The sequence below is a fragment of the Anser cygnoides genome, chromosome 9 (assembly GCF_040182565.1).
Source record: "Anser cygnoides isolate HZ-2024a breed goose chromosome 9, Taihu_goose_T2T_genome, whole genome shotgun sequence".
Taxonomy (NCBI): Eukaryota; Metazoa; Chordata; class Aves; order Anseriformes; family Anatidae; genus Anser; species Anser cygnoides.
In genome coordinates, this window is record NC_089881.1 from 9,598,930 (window position 1) to 9,615,734 (window position 16,805).

Consider the following 16,805-nt stretch of genomic DNA (forward strand, 5'->3'; position numbering starts at 1 on the left):
TACGGATTGCTTGGGTGCATAGCTGCTGAAGATTGGCCTTTCGGTATCCTATCCACCTCACAGAGAAAGTACATGCAGACAAGCTCCCTGTTGTCTTCTTCCAAGCACTATGGGACAGTCGGGGGCTATGACTCCAGAAGCAACACTAAGTTAAAATGTTTCTTGGACTGTCTTAGGAAATACTCACATCATCTTCCTTGGTTCCCCCCCAGAAGTTGGTGCCTCCTGCATAGCTGGGAATGTTGAGTACGGCAATTCCCTGGAGACTGGGCAAAGGGATTGGCCTCCCATCACACTGTACAGAAAAAAAGGTATCATTACTCTCAGCACAGCAGTAGAGAACCCCTCCAACCACAGCATATGCTCTGCAACTGGAAACAGCCTGCACAGCTTAGTAATAAATTAGTTCAGGTTTCTTCAGTTTATTCTGATTCTGTGGGTAGCAACCTGATTTAGTGGGTGATGTCCTTGCCCATGGCAGGGGGGTAGGAAATAGATGACTTTTAAGGTCCCTTCCAACCCAAGCCATTCTATGATTCTCTGTCTATCAGAGTAGAAGAATGTATTCATTCATGTCTCGTGAATCACCTCTCCTCTGGCAGACACAGGTTTTAGAGAGACTTGCTTCTCTTCCCCAAACAGGAATCACAGAGTCACAGAATCACAGAACTGTAGGTGTTGGAAGGGACCTCAAGAGATCATCGGGTCCAACCCCCCTGCCAAAGAAGGTTCCCTAGGACAGGTTGCCCAGGTAGGCATCCAGACGGGTCTTGAATATCTCCAGAGACTTCACAACCTCCCTTGGCAGCCTGTCCCAGTGCTCCGTCACCCTCACCGTGAAGAAGTTCTTTCGCATGTTGGTGCAGAACTTCCTGGGCTCCATTTTGTGGCCATTGCCCCTTGTCCTGTCCCCACAAACCACTGAAAGGAGGTTGGCCATATCCCTCTGTCTCCCACACTTCATGTATTTACAAACATTGATAAGATCCCCCCTCAGTCTTCTCTTCTCAAGGCTGAACAGAGCCAGGTCTCTCAGCCTCTCCTCACAGGGGAGATGCTCCAGGCCCCGTATCATCTTTGTGGCCCTCCGCTGGACTCCTTCCAGGAGATCCCTGTCTTTTTTGTACTGGGGAGCCCAGAACTGGACACAGTACTCCAGGTGAGGCCTGACTAGGGCAGAGTAGAGGGGGAGGCTCACCTCCCTTGACCTGCTGGCCATGCTCCTTTTAATGCACGCCAGGATCCCATTGGCCTTCTTGGCCACCAGGGCACACTGCTGGCTCATGACCTGTCCACCCTCTCCAGCAGGTCGTCCCCCAGCCTGTACTGATACGTGCAGTTGCTCCTTCCCAGGTGCAGGACTCTACACTTGCTCTTGTTAAACCTCATTTGGTTTCTTCTTGCCCAGCTCTCCAGCCTGTCCAGGTCTCGCTGAATGGCGGCACAGCCTTCTGGTGTGTCGGCCACTCCTCCCAGCTTTGTGTCATCGGCGTACTTGCTGAGGGCAGACACTATTCCCTCATCAAGGTCATCGATGAAGATGTTGAACAGGACCAGACCCAGCACTGACCCCTGGGGAACACCGCTAGCCACAGGTCTCCAGCCAGACACTGCACCGCCAAACACCACCCTCTGAGCTCGACCAGTCAGCCAGTTCTCAACCCACCTAACTGTCCACTCGTCTATCCCACACTTTCTCAGCTTTGTTAGCAGGACGTTGTGGGAGACAGTATCAAAAGCCTTGCTAAAGTCAAGGTAGATGACATCCACTGCTCTCCCCCCCATCTACCCAGCTTGTGTTGCCCTCATAGAAGGCAACGAGGTTGGTCAAGCAAAACAGGGTACACCAGAGGCCTGGCAGAGCCTGTTGGTCTATTCATCTAGACAGGCATAAAACTTCTGAAAAACCTACACAGTCTCTGTGATAAGGGTCTCCTCTTACAAAACTACTTGTTTATGCTGTCAATGGGCCATACAAGAATATCTTCCTGTTTGATCCACATTATAGCACAGTTAAATTAGCAGCTTTCTTCCACACCTATGGACTAAAATGTTTTTACAAAAGACATCAGATGTAAGGCAACAATCCTATCTATGCTGAATACCTTGTTGGGGATGGCTACTGCATTGCAACAGGATGACACTTCCTTTATCAGCTGAGAAAACAAGTTATCTTCCAGAACCAAGAAAAGCCACTTTTAGCTAGGTGAGACAGAGCAAGTACATTTATCAAGCAGGCAAAGGAAATGCCCTGAGAATCACCCTGCCAAAATCCAAGTGTCTGAAGGAGATGCAATTAGGCACCGCAGTTTTAGCAACAGATGGATGTGCTAGTTCCTCACCTCCAGCAACACTTTCTGCTCCAGGTTTTTATATGTTCTGTGCAGCAGCTCCTTGGTCCCCAATACTCCGTACCACATCATATTTTTAGTACGACTTCTAAGGGAGCAAAACAAAAGAGAAAAGGTCAGGACTGGCATTTAGCTGTTCACTTAGAGGTGAAATAGCCTATATAGTTTGAAATGGTACCTCCTACATCCTAAAACACAAATGTGCCTTGCTTCCAAAAGGGTCAAGCACTCAAAATGGTCATAGATTATGCTAGGAAAATATTCTTCTTGAAAAAAAAAAAATCACGTAGGAATTGAGGATGACTGAGTAACACACATTACCAGACACATACAGATTCCCCAGCACAGAATTGGTCAGTTTCATACACCAGGGCATCCACAATGTTTTGCGGTATTAGCTCAAATAAGCATAGCAAATGTACCAGTCCCAGGCTATACAGAACATCCTGTACTTGCCCAGATATGCAAAAGTGCAAAGCCTGTGACTTATACAGTGGTTTGTATTAAGTTAGGATCAAGGCCAAAATCAACCTCTGTGGCGCTGAGATGTGATTGTTTCTGAGCCAAACAGCAAGTCCAGGAGAAAAACCCGTGAGTGAGATCATGAAGTGAATAGAACCAATACACTGGATCCACACTGATGCAGCTAGTCAAAGATCTTATACTATCCAGAACAGCATAACAAATCAGTAATAAATCAGTAACTTATCCCCTTCATCATGATTTCAAACCCTGAAGATGATGCAGACGAGACTGATGATGTAACTATTCAGCACACTTTTAGACAACTGGCTTCAAAAGCACCCATGAAAACATGAAGTGGTCAGAAGCGGTCACTTCTGGCCAAAGGTCTGTCAATGAAAAACCCACCTGCACTTCTCTGGGTGCTCATCACGTTTGTTGTTGAAATCCAAAGAAATCTTCGCATCCAGTCCAATTCCAAAGTAATTATTCATGACACACTTCTCTGTGTAACATTCACTGTCAAACAAAAAAAAAACACACTAAACTCCCATCCCTAAGTCTACATACCACTTGGTATACATCTCACGTGCCTCCCTTGGCTACCTTGCATAAAAATGTGAAGAACAAGACGACTGTACGCCAACACGTCAGATAAACACTGCTGGGAGCTGCCTAAAACCCACAGGGAATACCTTAAAAGTTGCTGTTGAGCAGTGTCCCTGGCCTGCAGCCTCTGACCATAGCCAGAAGATCTGTAGAGGAATTCTCCCCTTACCAACAAAACATACACTGAAGTCTACACTTGATTTACAAAAAGCTATGCTCCTGGTCACTGGGGTTGTGTAAAAGGACTCAGAAAACCTTAGGAATGCTAATTGCTAAAGCATGTGTATGTTAGGTGTTACTTACAGACAGCTTGTCAAATAAACTCAAGTGTCCACTGGTAATCTCAGGGGCACTGAGATTAGGAAAAAATATTTAAGTGTGTACCAACTGAATTTTTACTGTTAAAGAGTTTAGCAGAAACAGCTTGAGAAAGTGTTCATATCACATCTCCCACTTGTCTGCCACAGTGTGGCCTGCCCATGAGCTTTCTTTGGCCTCCATGCTGGAATGGTGCTAATTCCCCCACAAGTTACTGCATACTCACTGGAAGCTGGAGTCATCCCTGAGTGGTGGGAGAAGACTGGTCTGAATTTCATTCTCTCACCTAAAACCTAAAAATCTTCTTCTATGAGTCTGATACATCACTGTATGTCTAACTACATAAGTTGATCCTCACTGGCATCAGCATATGAATTCGTTTACATAACTCTAGGTTGCTGCAGTCAATTATTTAGCTCTCTAAACTAATCTAGTTCTCACAGCACAATGCTGACATTCATTTGGAAAGACCCACTCCCTTCAACGTCCTGAGCATACTCACAGATTTTCAGGCTCAGAGTTGAAGGGATCAGCATGGATCAACAATCGGCTGATGACAGAGCTCCCAGGCAAAGACCCAGACATGCCGGCACGGATATCTGTAGGAAAATTGACAATGGGGAAGACTGTGATAACAATAAACAGAAAACGTAATTTGAATCTCAGAATATATTAACTCCAGTCACTCACTGTGGAAAGCAACTAGCAATAGTGCTTTCTTCCACTCCAGGAGGGTTAGCACTCTCAGTAAAGAGAAGGGTTTCTAGGGTTGCCTATGGGGTTTTGGAGTGACAGGATATCCCGAGGCCAACAGTGCATGTGAATGGGAAATAGGAGCGTATTCACTGCAGTAGCTATGTGCTCCAGGGTGGGACATGCACCATCCTTGCTTCAAGGAGCAGAGGGAAAGAAGGAGGACTGAAATTATTCTCCAAGTCACTCAAGAATTACTGCCTCCTGCTTCTAAAATTATTAGCTGGCAACACAAATATGAGCTTTTTCATAGAAAAAGGAAATGGCCTGCTTCCAGAAGAAACAGTTTGAGCAAGTAAATTGGGGGAAGAGGTGGAAGGACAGCACTGCAGTGATGTGGAGAAGCTGCAACACAAGATGCATGAGGTGGGAATTGTGCATATATGCTGGATCTGTGTATTATCCAGTGACTTCAGCTTTCACACAAGGGGACTGCTGCTCCCCATCCATGGCTGCCACTCTTCAGAAACCTCTCTCAGCCACCTGGCACCCTACCAGCATTCTCAAGGTCCCTTAGAGCTCAGAATACCTTTGTAATCGATATCTAAATTCTGTCACTGCACTGTGTTAATAAAAATCTGTATTTAGGTTTTCTCAGCTGCATATTGATAACTATTACTAATTCCTTCAAGTCTCCACTGTTCTACTCTAGTGGAAAGTTACCTACAAAGGGATTTCTCTCCAAGTGGACCCAGCAAAAGAACATCAGGCAGAACAATTTTTGTGTTTTCATACAGAGAGTTAAGCCTGTGCTGTTGTCACCCATACTACATTTTGCTGCAAAAAATGGGAAGTGGTGGGTATTACACTCACTTGGATAGAGGATTTTTGTGTTCAGCATTGGCAAGTTGTCCCGGTTTCCTGTCTGGGGAGGAAGAGATGCAGAGCTGCCCAGCGACAAACTTCCTTTGTTTATTTGTCTTTCGCAAGGAGACTTGGACGCTGTAAAACACAACACAAACATGGCTATTGACAAACATGACGTGATTCAGGCCAGCACATAACAGCACAGCCCAAGCATCAAGACTGGGCTACGAATCACTCAACAGCAAAACACTCTAGCCACTGTAAAACAAACAGCTGACAGAACAAGTCAGTAACAGACAGAGATGTGGCATATGTGCAGCCGGAAAACTTCACAGATTGGAGGTACAGAAATATGACTCTGCAAATATTAGAAATGGAGATGAGAAAAAGCTGGTGACAGCAGCACAACAGACAGGGTAGTTGGCTCCCAATCCATACTCACTAGGTTCCAAATATACTTGGAATGATTGGGGATCTCTAACAAATTACTCACATAACACAGTTATTAAACCAAACTGGCTTCTGTTCTGTCATCTGCAAAAGCTGGCAGGGGCTTACAGAGAAATGTCATCAGGTAGATGACATGAAAAATGCTCAAGATCATCTTTGTCCAAGCACAGAAAGCCAAGAGAATGCAGATTACTGCTAAATTAAAAAAAAATAAATACCTGAATGCTAGTTGCCATATGCTAAGACCACAAACCAGCAGCCATCAAAAATGTATTGAAACTGTGTGCAGTTCTGGGCTCCACAGTACAAAAAGGACGTGAAAATGTTGGAGAGTGTCCAGTGTAGGGCTACAAATATGGTGAAGGGCCTAGAGGGGAAGACGTATGAAGAGTGGCTGAGGTCACTTGGCCTATTCAGTCTGGAAAAGAGGAGGCTGAGGGGAGACCTCATCATGGCCTACAGCTTCCTCATGAGGCGGAGCGGAGGGGCAGGCACTGATCTGTTCTCTCTGGTGACCAGCAATAAGACCCGAGGGAATGGAGTCAAGCTGCGACAGGGGAGGTTCCGGCTGGATATCAGGAAGAGGTTCTTCACCGAGAGGGTGGTCGCACACTGGAACGGACTCCCCAGAGACACAGTCACTGCACCAAGCCTGTCGGAGTTCAAGAAACATTTGGACTGTGCTCTTAGTCACATGGTCTGAATTTTGGGTAGACCTGTGTGGTGCCAGGAGTTGGACTTGATGATCCTTGTGGGTCCCTTCCAACTCGGGATATTCTATGATTCTATGATAGTGTGTATGATGCACAGGGTTGCACACAGAATTGTGCAAAGAGTAGCATCTGAGGTTTAGAGCAATCATGCAAAAATGAGAGAAAAACAGGACTCGGAACAGTGTAACGCTGTTACATGCAAGATCTGCATGGTGGCAGCCCCAGAGTACCTTTCCGTTGGTTCCTCACTTTGGACACTCCATAGCTGCTGCTGTGTGATGACTGCAGGGAGATTTTATCCTCATTCCTTAGCTCCTTGCCCTCTTCAGAAGCTGAGAGACTAAGGAGGAAGCCTTCCTGCTCCTGAGTCTGGGCATTTTGTTCATCTACAGCTGTAAAGAGAGAGAAAGTAGGTGGTTACTTCACAACTTTTCCATCAAGAAACATCTCCCACTGACAAAAATAACAACAGAATGAGACCCTAAAGGTCCTGACTCTTTAAATGAAAGAATAGGAATACAGGAAAGCTCTCCTATATCATTTGTCTCACCTAAACCCAGCTCTGAAGGGCTTTTGGAACTGGGATGGTTTAGCCTTCTGTTCTCTCTGCTGAGATCTTCAGCAGCAAGGTTCTAAGTAGAAGTGTCTGACTTAAACTTTAAGCCTTTTAGTCGGGCTTTCCACGATGTGAACTGTGCTACAGTTGATGGGCTTCCATTTAATCACATTTAGATGCCAGAAATTCTAACCAGAAGGACAATAAATGATAGATTAAACTGAATTTTCTGTTTGCTTGATCTGCGCTTGGACAATAGGATAAGTCACTTGAAAAGGACACTTGGACACACATCATCAGGAGGAAGAAAACAGTAGTTGGTAAAAAAACAATACAAACAAAATAATCAAATTACATACTTCGGAAGAAGAAAAACAGTTTGGATAAGTTGAACAACTGGAGTAAGTAGAATTTGCCCAAGAGCTGGCAAGAATTAAATGCATGTTGCCTAAAGAAATCAAAACTTCCTTTCTATGTAAACAACAGTCCTCCCCAGCAAGCCCTCACAGAATGCAACCGATTTACCACCTCACTGCTTCTGAAGGGTGACAAGCCCCCTCCCTTTCTTTCACGCTCTCTTCCCCTTCTTTGTGCTGATTCTGCAATTCATCAGAACTATCCACAAGGAAATCCAACCCACTAGCCCTGCAGAAAAGTAAAACTTCTTGCTGAATTAAGCAAATTGGCTGGGCTCCAAAAGAACTCCAAAAAGCATCAAATCAGCATAAGATAAGCAGCAGCAAAGTGGGGCAGCAATGAAGTCAGGACCTCTACTTCACCAGAAGCAGGCTGTCTGCTCAACTTCCATCACTTCATATACCTTCACCTTCAGGGTAGGTTGTATACAATATTGCCGTGCTGGAAATCCAAGTAACATTACAATGATCTACAACTTACTGCACAGTTGTTCTTCATAGTGCACATTTCGGTGCGCATGGACATCACATCTGCAACTTCAATGCTTTTATCTCTGGTAATAAGCTGTTAAATACTTCCTTTGGTCTAAGTTTAACATCACTGAGTTTATGACTAACATCTGTGACACCGACGCCTTTCGAAGGAAATGAAACTCTGAGCTACAGGGGTGAATGGCTGGGGAGAGATAAGGGCCAAGATGGGAGAAGAGGGTCACCTTCCCTGGTATTTAACATAGTAACAGGATTGATTTGCATCAAGGTACAGTATTATAATGTTTTCCCAGTAACAAAGCTCATTTAAGAAATTCCTGCTTTCTCTTGCCTCTGTGCTACAGTTCATTGCACTTTCAGTTGTACCACTGCACTGTTTTACTGGGCTGTACTATAAAGGGATTGCTGAAACAATCCAAGTTAAAATACTTAAAATATTTTCTTCCCAAGTATTTTCAGATCTGTTTTACACCAAGGCCACACAAACAGTTGCAGTGACACAATTGCGGTATTGGTGGAGACAGACAGGAAACTCAAACAAATAGAGTGTGGGAGGGTAGTAACTTCCTAAACCAGCCCTACGGGAGAGAACATACCTTGAACTTCAGGTTCATTTACCAAGCAATGTTTCAAACAGGTGGGCTTGGCAGAGATGGAACTAGGCAGCCAGGCTTACTGAGCAGTTTCTCTAGCTCAGGAAAGCTGTTGTTAATAAAAAACCCTACTCCCCTCTGGAATACAGGAAATTTATACTTCTCAAGAGCTCACAATAAGCCACAAGTAGGACACCTAACATGTTACCTTTTTCCGCATGCTCTATAATCTGACGAATGGCTTTTTTCAAGCTGTTGGCTCTCAACATGAGCTGCTCCCGGGGGCGAAATATCTGGGGCCGTGCAGTACATGATGAGCCCACCGACCGGTCACTAGAAGAATCACAAGCACTGCCTGACCCATCACCATCTTCGGTTTCCTCTGCAATGGTGGGAGGAGGATTTGGCAGAGATGAAGATGCTTGAGATTCATCATTCAGTGTCTTCAACAGTGAGTCCAGCTTCTCCTTTAGGACAGAGCACTACAAGGCGAAGAAGAAGTTTTAACCAGAACTAACAGTAAACTTAGCTAGCTCAAGCTTTTAATGCCTGCTGGTATGCCATTATCCTATTTCCCTGAAAACAAAGTTTTCCGCTTCAGAAGTAGAAAGCTATACATTTTTTCCAATTTTACCTTTCTGGCCATGACCTCTGATTCCTCTGAGCTTTCTGTTGCCTTCTCATAGGCTTTCCCTACTCGAGCCACAAAATCTTTCACTGTCTCACAAAGTACCCTAGACAAAGAAGGTAAGGAAAACAAAATCATGCAAGGATCATCTCAGGATTTTCACAGTGCAACTTTCACTTAGAGCAATTTTTTAAGTACTCACTTGGCTGAGGAGATGACCACCGAATGTTGGTCAGAAGTCAAAATTTTGGACAAATGAGCAGCCACAGAGTCTTCATAGAAGAGAATCTTCTGCACCTGGTGACAGTCAGAAACAAGCCACTGGGGTGCTGCTTCCCAGCAGTAAAACACCTGCTGTGTGTCTCTGGCTCCCCAGAGAGTACCTATCATTCTATAGCTTCTTTTTGCCCTGGAAATGTTCTGTGGCTCAGGGCTCATTTACCCACTGAAGACCAGAATTTGATGAAGATGCTAATTCTGCACCTAGAAATCATCAGCAGTGCAGTCCTTATGAGTCTCTCATCAACTGTGGATTTAAACACTGAGCTTTTTACATTTCCTTTAACTGCTACTCAGCTTTCCACAATTTCAACAACATCCTGTCATGACAGCAGGGTAAAGTCAATCATTTCCTCTCTCTTCCTGTTCCAAATCATCTTCTCCTCATCCCCCATTACAGCTGTTGACTCTGGTAACCCAGCCTCCATCCTTCCCTACAACACTTCATTAATTTAAAGGCCCAGGATCTTTGTAGCTCCTACTACCCCCCAAGTCATAGCTAAGGCCTGCTCCATTTGAACTCAGCCACTGTCTCCTATCTCGTCCATTCTGAGGCTGTTGCTCCCAGTTCCCTGTCCCCTCTGCATCTTGCGAAGTACCTCAGAATCCTCACTGAAATCTTCAGTGACCGTGGAAGTGGAGGCCTGGCGTGGGAGTTTGGTTTCATATACCATGATGCTCCACCTGTTGAAAAGGAGGCATCATAACTGTCACTACAAGGCAGACAATTTCTTCCTTTATCCAAAGGACGTAACAGGTCAGAATCTCAAGCAGAACAAACAGCACTTTGTTAGGGGCATGAATGATGCAAAGAAGCCATAGGGATGCACTGAAACTGCAGAGGGGCTGAAGTGAGGCAGAAGGAGGGATAACACTATGAACAAGTATCCTACAGCACAAGCACATTCTCCGTCCTCCTTCCCTCTCTCACAGAAATCCTATGGTCATAATTTGATTCAACATGCCAGAATACAAATCTAAAGTCAAGAAATGTTTTCAAAAGTAAAAAGATGTAAAGGCTTTATCAATACTAGGGGTAACGATTTCTGTTTCTGTTTTCAGCTTTCATTTATAAGCCAAACTTGAGATAAATTGCTCCAAATTTATCAAGAAAAAATAGTTTAAAACATCACAACTGTGGGTTTGTCAAATTCAATTGTCAAGAACTCTGGAACACAAGAGATGACACTGGACATCAGACAGAGCGACAATTTCACCCATTACTATTCTGCAGCAGTGACACAGAAAGGAAGACTATCTTTTTTTGACAAAAGGTGACAGAAGATTATCAGTAAAAAATCATAACTGGAACTATAAAGAAGCCCAACAGATGGGCAAAATCAAGCTCTCCTAGAATGATGCTTTCAAGCAATTCACTGTTGACTACTCACCTGTCCAACATTTTGGTACTCGCCCTCTCCAGCTTCTCCAGGATCTGGGGGAGCTGGGTATCGTCATCACAAGCAGACCCCCAGCCTAACACACGAGCAAGGTCATTCCCTGTTCCCAACGGCAGCACTCCCAGCTGGCACTGCAGCAGAGAAAAGGAAAACAAAATTGATATTCAAATAGGAAAACGCAAACCACTAACAGTCAAAAGTAACATGACTGATTCCTTACAAAGAGCAGTGGTTGAGAACTAGCTAGTCCCAGGGGGAGGGGGAAAGCAACTGGATGAGGAAAACAGCCAGAACAGCATGCAAGCAAAGACAAGTTCCCTCTGCTTTTAGGTTGTTACTTGAGAGAGGAGTGCATTACAGCTGCCACCCAGAGAACCTTGCTAAAAGATACTTCATCCTGCAGATATACTCATTTAACCATCAGGTGGTGCTATTGCCTTTTCTGTAAAATTAGCATAGCCCTCTACAAGACAAAATGGAAACAAATTAAACCCTGTAAATTATGTCTAATCCAATGAAGTTTCTAGCTATCCGAGGACACAGAAACACCATGAGAATTACAGGGAATAGATGAGGATTGCTACCCTTGTTGAAATGCTGGTTTTCTAATTGCAGCCCTTTCCAAGTTTAAGTCCCTGGTGGCAACGAAGCAGGAGTAACTCAACTACTCTAAAGACTGGATACAAGGGAGTTGGAGAGGAACACTGTAGATAGGAATAGATAAGTAGTGCTGCTCCCTGCAGAAAATTATTGCAAGAACACTATTGTGGTAAGCTTTCAGCAGCTTCAATCCTGGTGCAAACTACATCTGTGTGATCAAAGAAAGTCCTCTTCAACCCATGTTGTTGTTCCTTCTTTCTTACAACCAACCAAGCTCATTGGGCAGGTACCTGCTTGTGAAGATTGAGACTATCAATTTCGGAGAGAACCCAGCCAACACTTCCATCCCCACCGCAAACTAGAATCCGGAAAGTGTCAAATTTCTGGAATAAGCGTAAACTACAGAGAAAGGAAAGAAAAAAATCAAAAGAGAAGAGCAATCAGCTGTTACAGAAAGGAACGATAAACAATTCCAATCTAGGCTATAAACATGTCGGATTCACTTAAAGTAGGCTCTGATTTTGTAATGAATACAGGCCACTGTCAGAATACAAATGAATTCAAATAGTTATAAATAAGGAATTATAAATACAGCTAAGCAATTTACAATGGCTATTCACCACAGATATACACCCCAGACACATTCTCCTTCTAAAGCAAGGCACTTTTGTCTGAACGGAAGAGGAAACAAGCATGTGATAGCTGATTATCCATTGAATTAACTCCTTTTTGCAGATTTGCTGCGTTCAGCCTAACACTAGTTATTTGTCACTATCTGGAGTGCTCTGATGTCACTGCCTCCGCACTAAGGCCACGCCAATTAAAGCAAAGCTTGAAGAGTGGGAACTTTATGCAGTCATTCAGTAAGCAGACAACTGTAAGAGGATATAAAGCCTCAAAATTTCAGTCCTTCTGGGAAAGCAACATAAACCAATGCTCTGGCACCTTCTCTGGCCTGCAGGCAGGCAAACAACTCTCCAGCAATACAAATGTGAATTTATCTTATTCACTCATTCCAGAATATTAAATGTAAAAACAACCTCTCCTTGAGCTGTTTGAAACTATGTTTCTTAGTGAACACCCTCCAGAACTACTGCATGCTTTTATTTATTTGTTAAGTAAATACATATATTTATTATTACCTAAACAGGATTTGCTGTAGTACATGAAAATCCTTATTTCTTCAACCACTACTGACACATGAAAAACAGCTATCAGAAATGACAACATCTTATGGTACTATTTGACTGGCACAAGTTTAGAATACTTAAATTATTAAGAAGTGGTCTTTACCCAGTACTATCGTTTGCTTTTTAAAAGAGCAAAGAGCAGCTCTTTGATTAGTGTGCATCACAGCCTGAGAAAGTAATTGATTCCTTCTCTTCACTCCTGATTAAAGGCAAAATTCTTCTCTACAATCAGTCCAACTGGGGTCAGGAAGAAGAAAAATATTTAATTTTAAAGTTTTCTGTAAATTATTTATCAGCCAAGCACATCCCTTGGACTGCATGCTACAGTTTTAAAGGCCAGTCTTTTGCAATGCACTGTGGCAACAAACAGCTTTTTACAGTTCCAACTATAGTTCTCAGCAGATCCTAGTGGTCACTCATCCACTCCCCAGATTTAGCACCCTGCACCTGTAGGTTGTAGTAATAGACTGAGTCAATCACATCAAAATATGATAGAGATTCATCTTGTGTTGGCTCTTATTTATAAGAAGTACCAATTCCTAAGAAAGTCACCCAAATTTGATGCAACAGAAACGTTTAGAAGAATCAAACTGGAGACCTTTTTTGTTTGTTTTAAACAGAGTTGCAGAAACAGTAAAGAAATTTATTCCACAGGTTGCTTGCTCTCTCTTTTTTTTGTTTCCTTAATCAATAGATTTTCTAGTGAAATCTGGTAAACAAGCCTGAAATGTCACCTAGATCCCAGGGCATAAACAACTTTAGTGAAAGCATTCATAAGAGATGTTTTTCCAACATCACCATAAAATCTTTAAGGAATGGATGTTTCACGAACTTACCAGGTTAAGTTACTTCTGAATAAATCTCATTTTGACAATATTCATTCGCTATCTGTGATATCCGATTGTTCACTCAAGTTAACTCAAGTTTAACTCAAGTTAACACTCGTTAACAGTACATTAGGATGCCTGTTACAAGTCTGTTGTCAGTTTACTTCTGGATTCACAATTTCCATGCTTGGTCTTCTTCCAGGGGAGTGTTTCTGGAATTCCCCCAAAATCCCTCAAGCTGTTCTGCTGTTACTGATGAATGGACATAACAACCTTTTTTCAACAACATGTTTTGTTTTAACTAATCAATAACACTAAACACAGAGAGGGGAAAACCCCTCCAAACTTTGCATGTGCCCAGTCTTCTCAGAGGAATAGGTTCCTTGTGACATTTGAGGATGACCTTATAAATCAAATAAATCCTTCGAGCTTTTCTGGTATTTACAGGGAAAATATGCCTCTATAGAATATCTGCTTACCCAAGGTGAGGTCCTCCATTCATGAGGTCAAAGACCTGGGCTGGATTCAGTAGCTGTTTGAATCTTCGTAGAAATTTTACTCCCTGGTTGTCTCCACTTTTTGAGTTGACAAAGACCAACAAAGGACTTGTGCAAGAAGGTGGGCAAGTAGCTTTCCAGAAACCTATGTTAAGGAAAGAGGTAGCAGGGAGGGAGGAAAAGCTGAGAGATGGGGTGAGGAAAAAACCACAAAACACCCCATACTCTAGCACAGCAATGAAGAAGCTAATACTTTCTTTGTGCTTATGGCACTCACTGGATACATGCCAAATGCACACAGCCCTGAATCCAGCACGAACCATACCTCATGCTGCCAAACGTCACACTTATCTCCTAGCAGTATGCCAAAATTTTCAGCTTCCCCAACCTTCCCAAACTGCTTCTGCAACATAGTCGTTCTCAATAAATTGTAACAGCTGCAACTCAGCAAATACTGACGTTACAGGGTAATAAGCAAAACGAACAGCTCAGCACCATACTTCAGCAAGATCTTCTAGTCTGGAATTTCAGCAACACCAAAAGCAGAATTGTCAGTTGACAGAGCCTGGGATTAATAGTGTTATCTGGAAGGACCATGACTGAGAGGAAGAGAAAGAAGGCACTACTTACTAGTGATACTTACCATCTGAATCAATGCTGTTAAGAGCAGTAGGAGGAATGACAGATACTTTGCACAGCCCAAGAGGGCACTTGTTTGGCAACAACTCTTTACATGCTGTGTGTACCTGAAAATACCAAAAAAAAATAAAAATAAAAAAAAATCATTCGCACCCTTTTGGGCACTGTGGTATAACTCATAGAGCCACCCAACAAGAGGTTGTAATGGATAGGTAAGAAAGAAAGAAAGGAAGAACCCAAGGAAATGTCATTAATAAGGTCATGTTAAAGAATGATCTGATCTGTTTTCTACCAATTCTCCTCTCCTCTTTCCATTAGCATGTGCTTTTTCTGCCATCTGAATGCAGGAGACAAGCGTTTTGAGTGCTGAGAGGACAAGATAACAAATTATGTGGTTTTAAAAGCCATCCGGTACTCTGCTTTCAAAATCCTAACCTCAGCTGAGATCCAAGGAAAGTAATAGCTTCTTGAAAAGCCACAAAAAAAGATGCTGAGAATTCAAGAAAACGAAGTAGGAGCACATAAGGGACACAAGAGGAAAGAGAAGAAGGGATTAGAAAAGCTAACCAAAAAAGTAAATATGAAGTAGAGTTAGGCACTTCAGTCATTTCTAGTACATGAAGACTGCAAGACAGAGGGGTTTGCTTGGGGTCTGAGCACCCACCCCAACTCATTATAAATTTTGTGATACTTCCATTATTAACATTATAGACAACTGGAAACATAGCAAGATCTAACTACAGTGTTTATGTAAGAGAAACCTATTATAATGGGAAGGGAAATCACTATTATTAAAATAACTGAGTATTATCATCTTTTCCCCCCTCTCTTTTCAACTTGTAGAAATGCCAAAAAACAGCTCCTTAAAATCAAGTATCTCCCATGCCTGAGGCATTGATTCATATCTAGAATAATTGGATTGTTTTATGAAAGCACACTATCAAAAGAAACTAGCTTGCAGAGAAGGCAGGAACTTATTTCAGGTCTGTCTTTTATGCATCACAGTGATGCTTTTCATCACAACTTAAACTTCTTTCTCTTGCAGGCTGTTTATCACCTGCAGCTTGAACAATCAGGTCCTTCCTGGCAAATACTGACAGCATTGGTGGAGATTTCATTTTAAGTAAATGTCACTAAAAGAACACATCATAGAGCTGATCAAAGACTACCCTTTTACTGGAACGGTGACATTTATTCAACTCACCATGGCTTTGCACCAAAGGCAGCGCCAGTCTTGCAAACGCAGGACGCTGCCGCAGGTTTTATCACACACAGTGCATTTGGCACTCACTGGCAGGTTTCCTTCCAACCACTGATGTGGCATCGAGATCTGCAAACGGAACAGAGGGAGAGGAGAGAACCAATATGGACTTTCCATCATGCAATTTAAGGTCACAGGATACACTGTGGCTTTCAGATATATACAACTGAAAGCCTTTACATGCACTGTTTGAGGACAGCAAAGGTAATTTCTAGAAAACACCTAACCATCTTTTTTGGCAGTTTACAACATGCTCGAACACAAAGAGACCAGGTGATTTACCCCAGGCTATCGAGGAAACGAAGACTTGCATCAGACATCCCATATGCTAAGATACTGTTCCAACCACTCATTTATCTTTCCTTTACCAAAAATCAGGCCAGATTCCCTGTGCCTCCAACTATCTAACCTCAACTCCCCCTGGTCTGTAGCAGTTTTCTCTTGCTATTTAGGAGTCCTTGGTACCCTGGTCAGGCCTTTTGCACAGAATCTTATGCTCTGACAGTAGAGACCTTTCCCATATCACTAACACATAAAGGCACAATTACTACTTGTACAGTGCAGAAAGCTGCGTAGAGCACACGCCAGTGCTTCAACATCAAGATTAAGGCTACAGGAATTGACAGTAATGCCTACCCCATCTTCATCCTCAATGATATCCTTCCCGATAGAGGCCAGAGTTGTCCACTTGCAATTATTAGTTGCCCGCACGGCACACCGCTTGTGGGCCTTAAACTTGCACACTAGAGAGGAAGAGAAGAATATATTAATCCAGCTTCAGAACATGTAATGTGGCAGTCTGTGTGAAAGCTTTCCCAAGTGACCATATTTGGCTCCAAAAGAAAGCATAGGCACACACTACCCTTGTTAGCACTGCCAAAACTATCAACTCTAAGCATACTGAGTAAGATGAGCTAGCTATTAATTCTTGCCTCATCACTTTTACTAGTTCCTTGTACAAAGC

The 16,805-nt window shown here is 43.1% G+C and overlaps 1 protein-coding gene across 8 annotated transcripts in view; it reads right to left on the reverse strand.

The window, feature by feature from the left end:
* DGKD (diacylglycerol kinase delta) overlaps window positions 1-16,805 on the reverse strand; it is a 66,622-nt gene that overhangs the window by 14,068 nt on the left and 35,749 nt on the right. For all 8 annotated transcript variants that reach the window (XR_010833651.1, XM_067002632.1, XM_067002631.1 and 5 more), the window contains 16 exons: window positions 16,478-16,584; window positions 15,785-15,910; window positions 14,585-14,687; window positions 13,924-14,086; window positions 11,718-11,826; window positions 10,819-10,958; window positions 10,027-10,111; window positions 9,351-9,445; window positions 9,155-9,254; window positions 8,729-9,002; window positions 6,694-6,855; window positions 5,307-5,435; window positions 4,243-4,339; window positions 3,222-3,332; window positions 2,343-2,439; window positions 188-295 (listed from right to left, as the gene is read on the reverse strand). Coding sequence is in view for 7 of the 8 variants with exons in the window: in XM_067002632.1 (XP_066858733.1) it covers window positions 188-295; window positions 2,343-2,439; window positions 3,222-3,332; window positions 4,243-4,339; window positions 5,307-5,435; window positions 6,694-6,855; window positions 8,729-9,002; window positions 9,155-9,254; window positions 9,351-9,445; window positions 10,027-10,111; window positions 10,819-10,958; window positions 11,718-11,826; window positions 13,924-14,086; window positions 14,585-14,687; window positions 15,785-15,910; window positions 16,478-16,584 (2,006 nt within the window). In the remaining variant the exon portion in view is untranslated. The remainder of the gene's footprint in view (window positions 1-187; window positions 296-2,342; window positions 2,440-3,221; window positions 3,333-4,242; window positions 4,340-5,306; window positions 5,436-6,693; window positions 6,856-8,728; window positions 9,003-9,154; window positions 9,255-9,350; window positions 9,446-10,026; window positions 10,112-10,818; window positions 10,959-11,717; window positions 11,827-13,923; window positions 14,087-14,584; window positions 14,688-15,784; window positions 15,911-16,477; window positions 16,585-16,805) is intronic.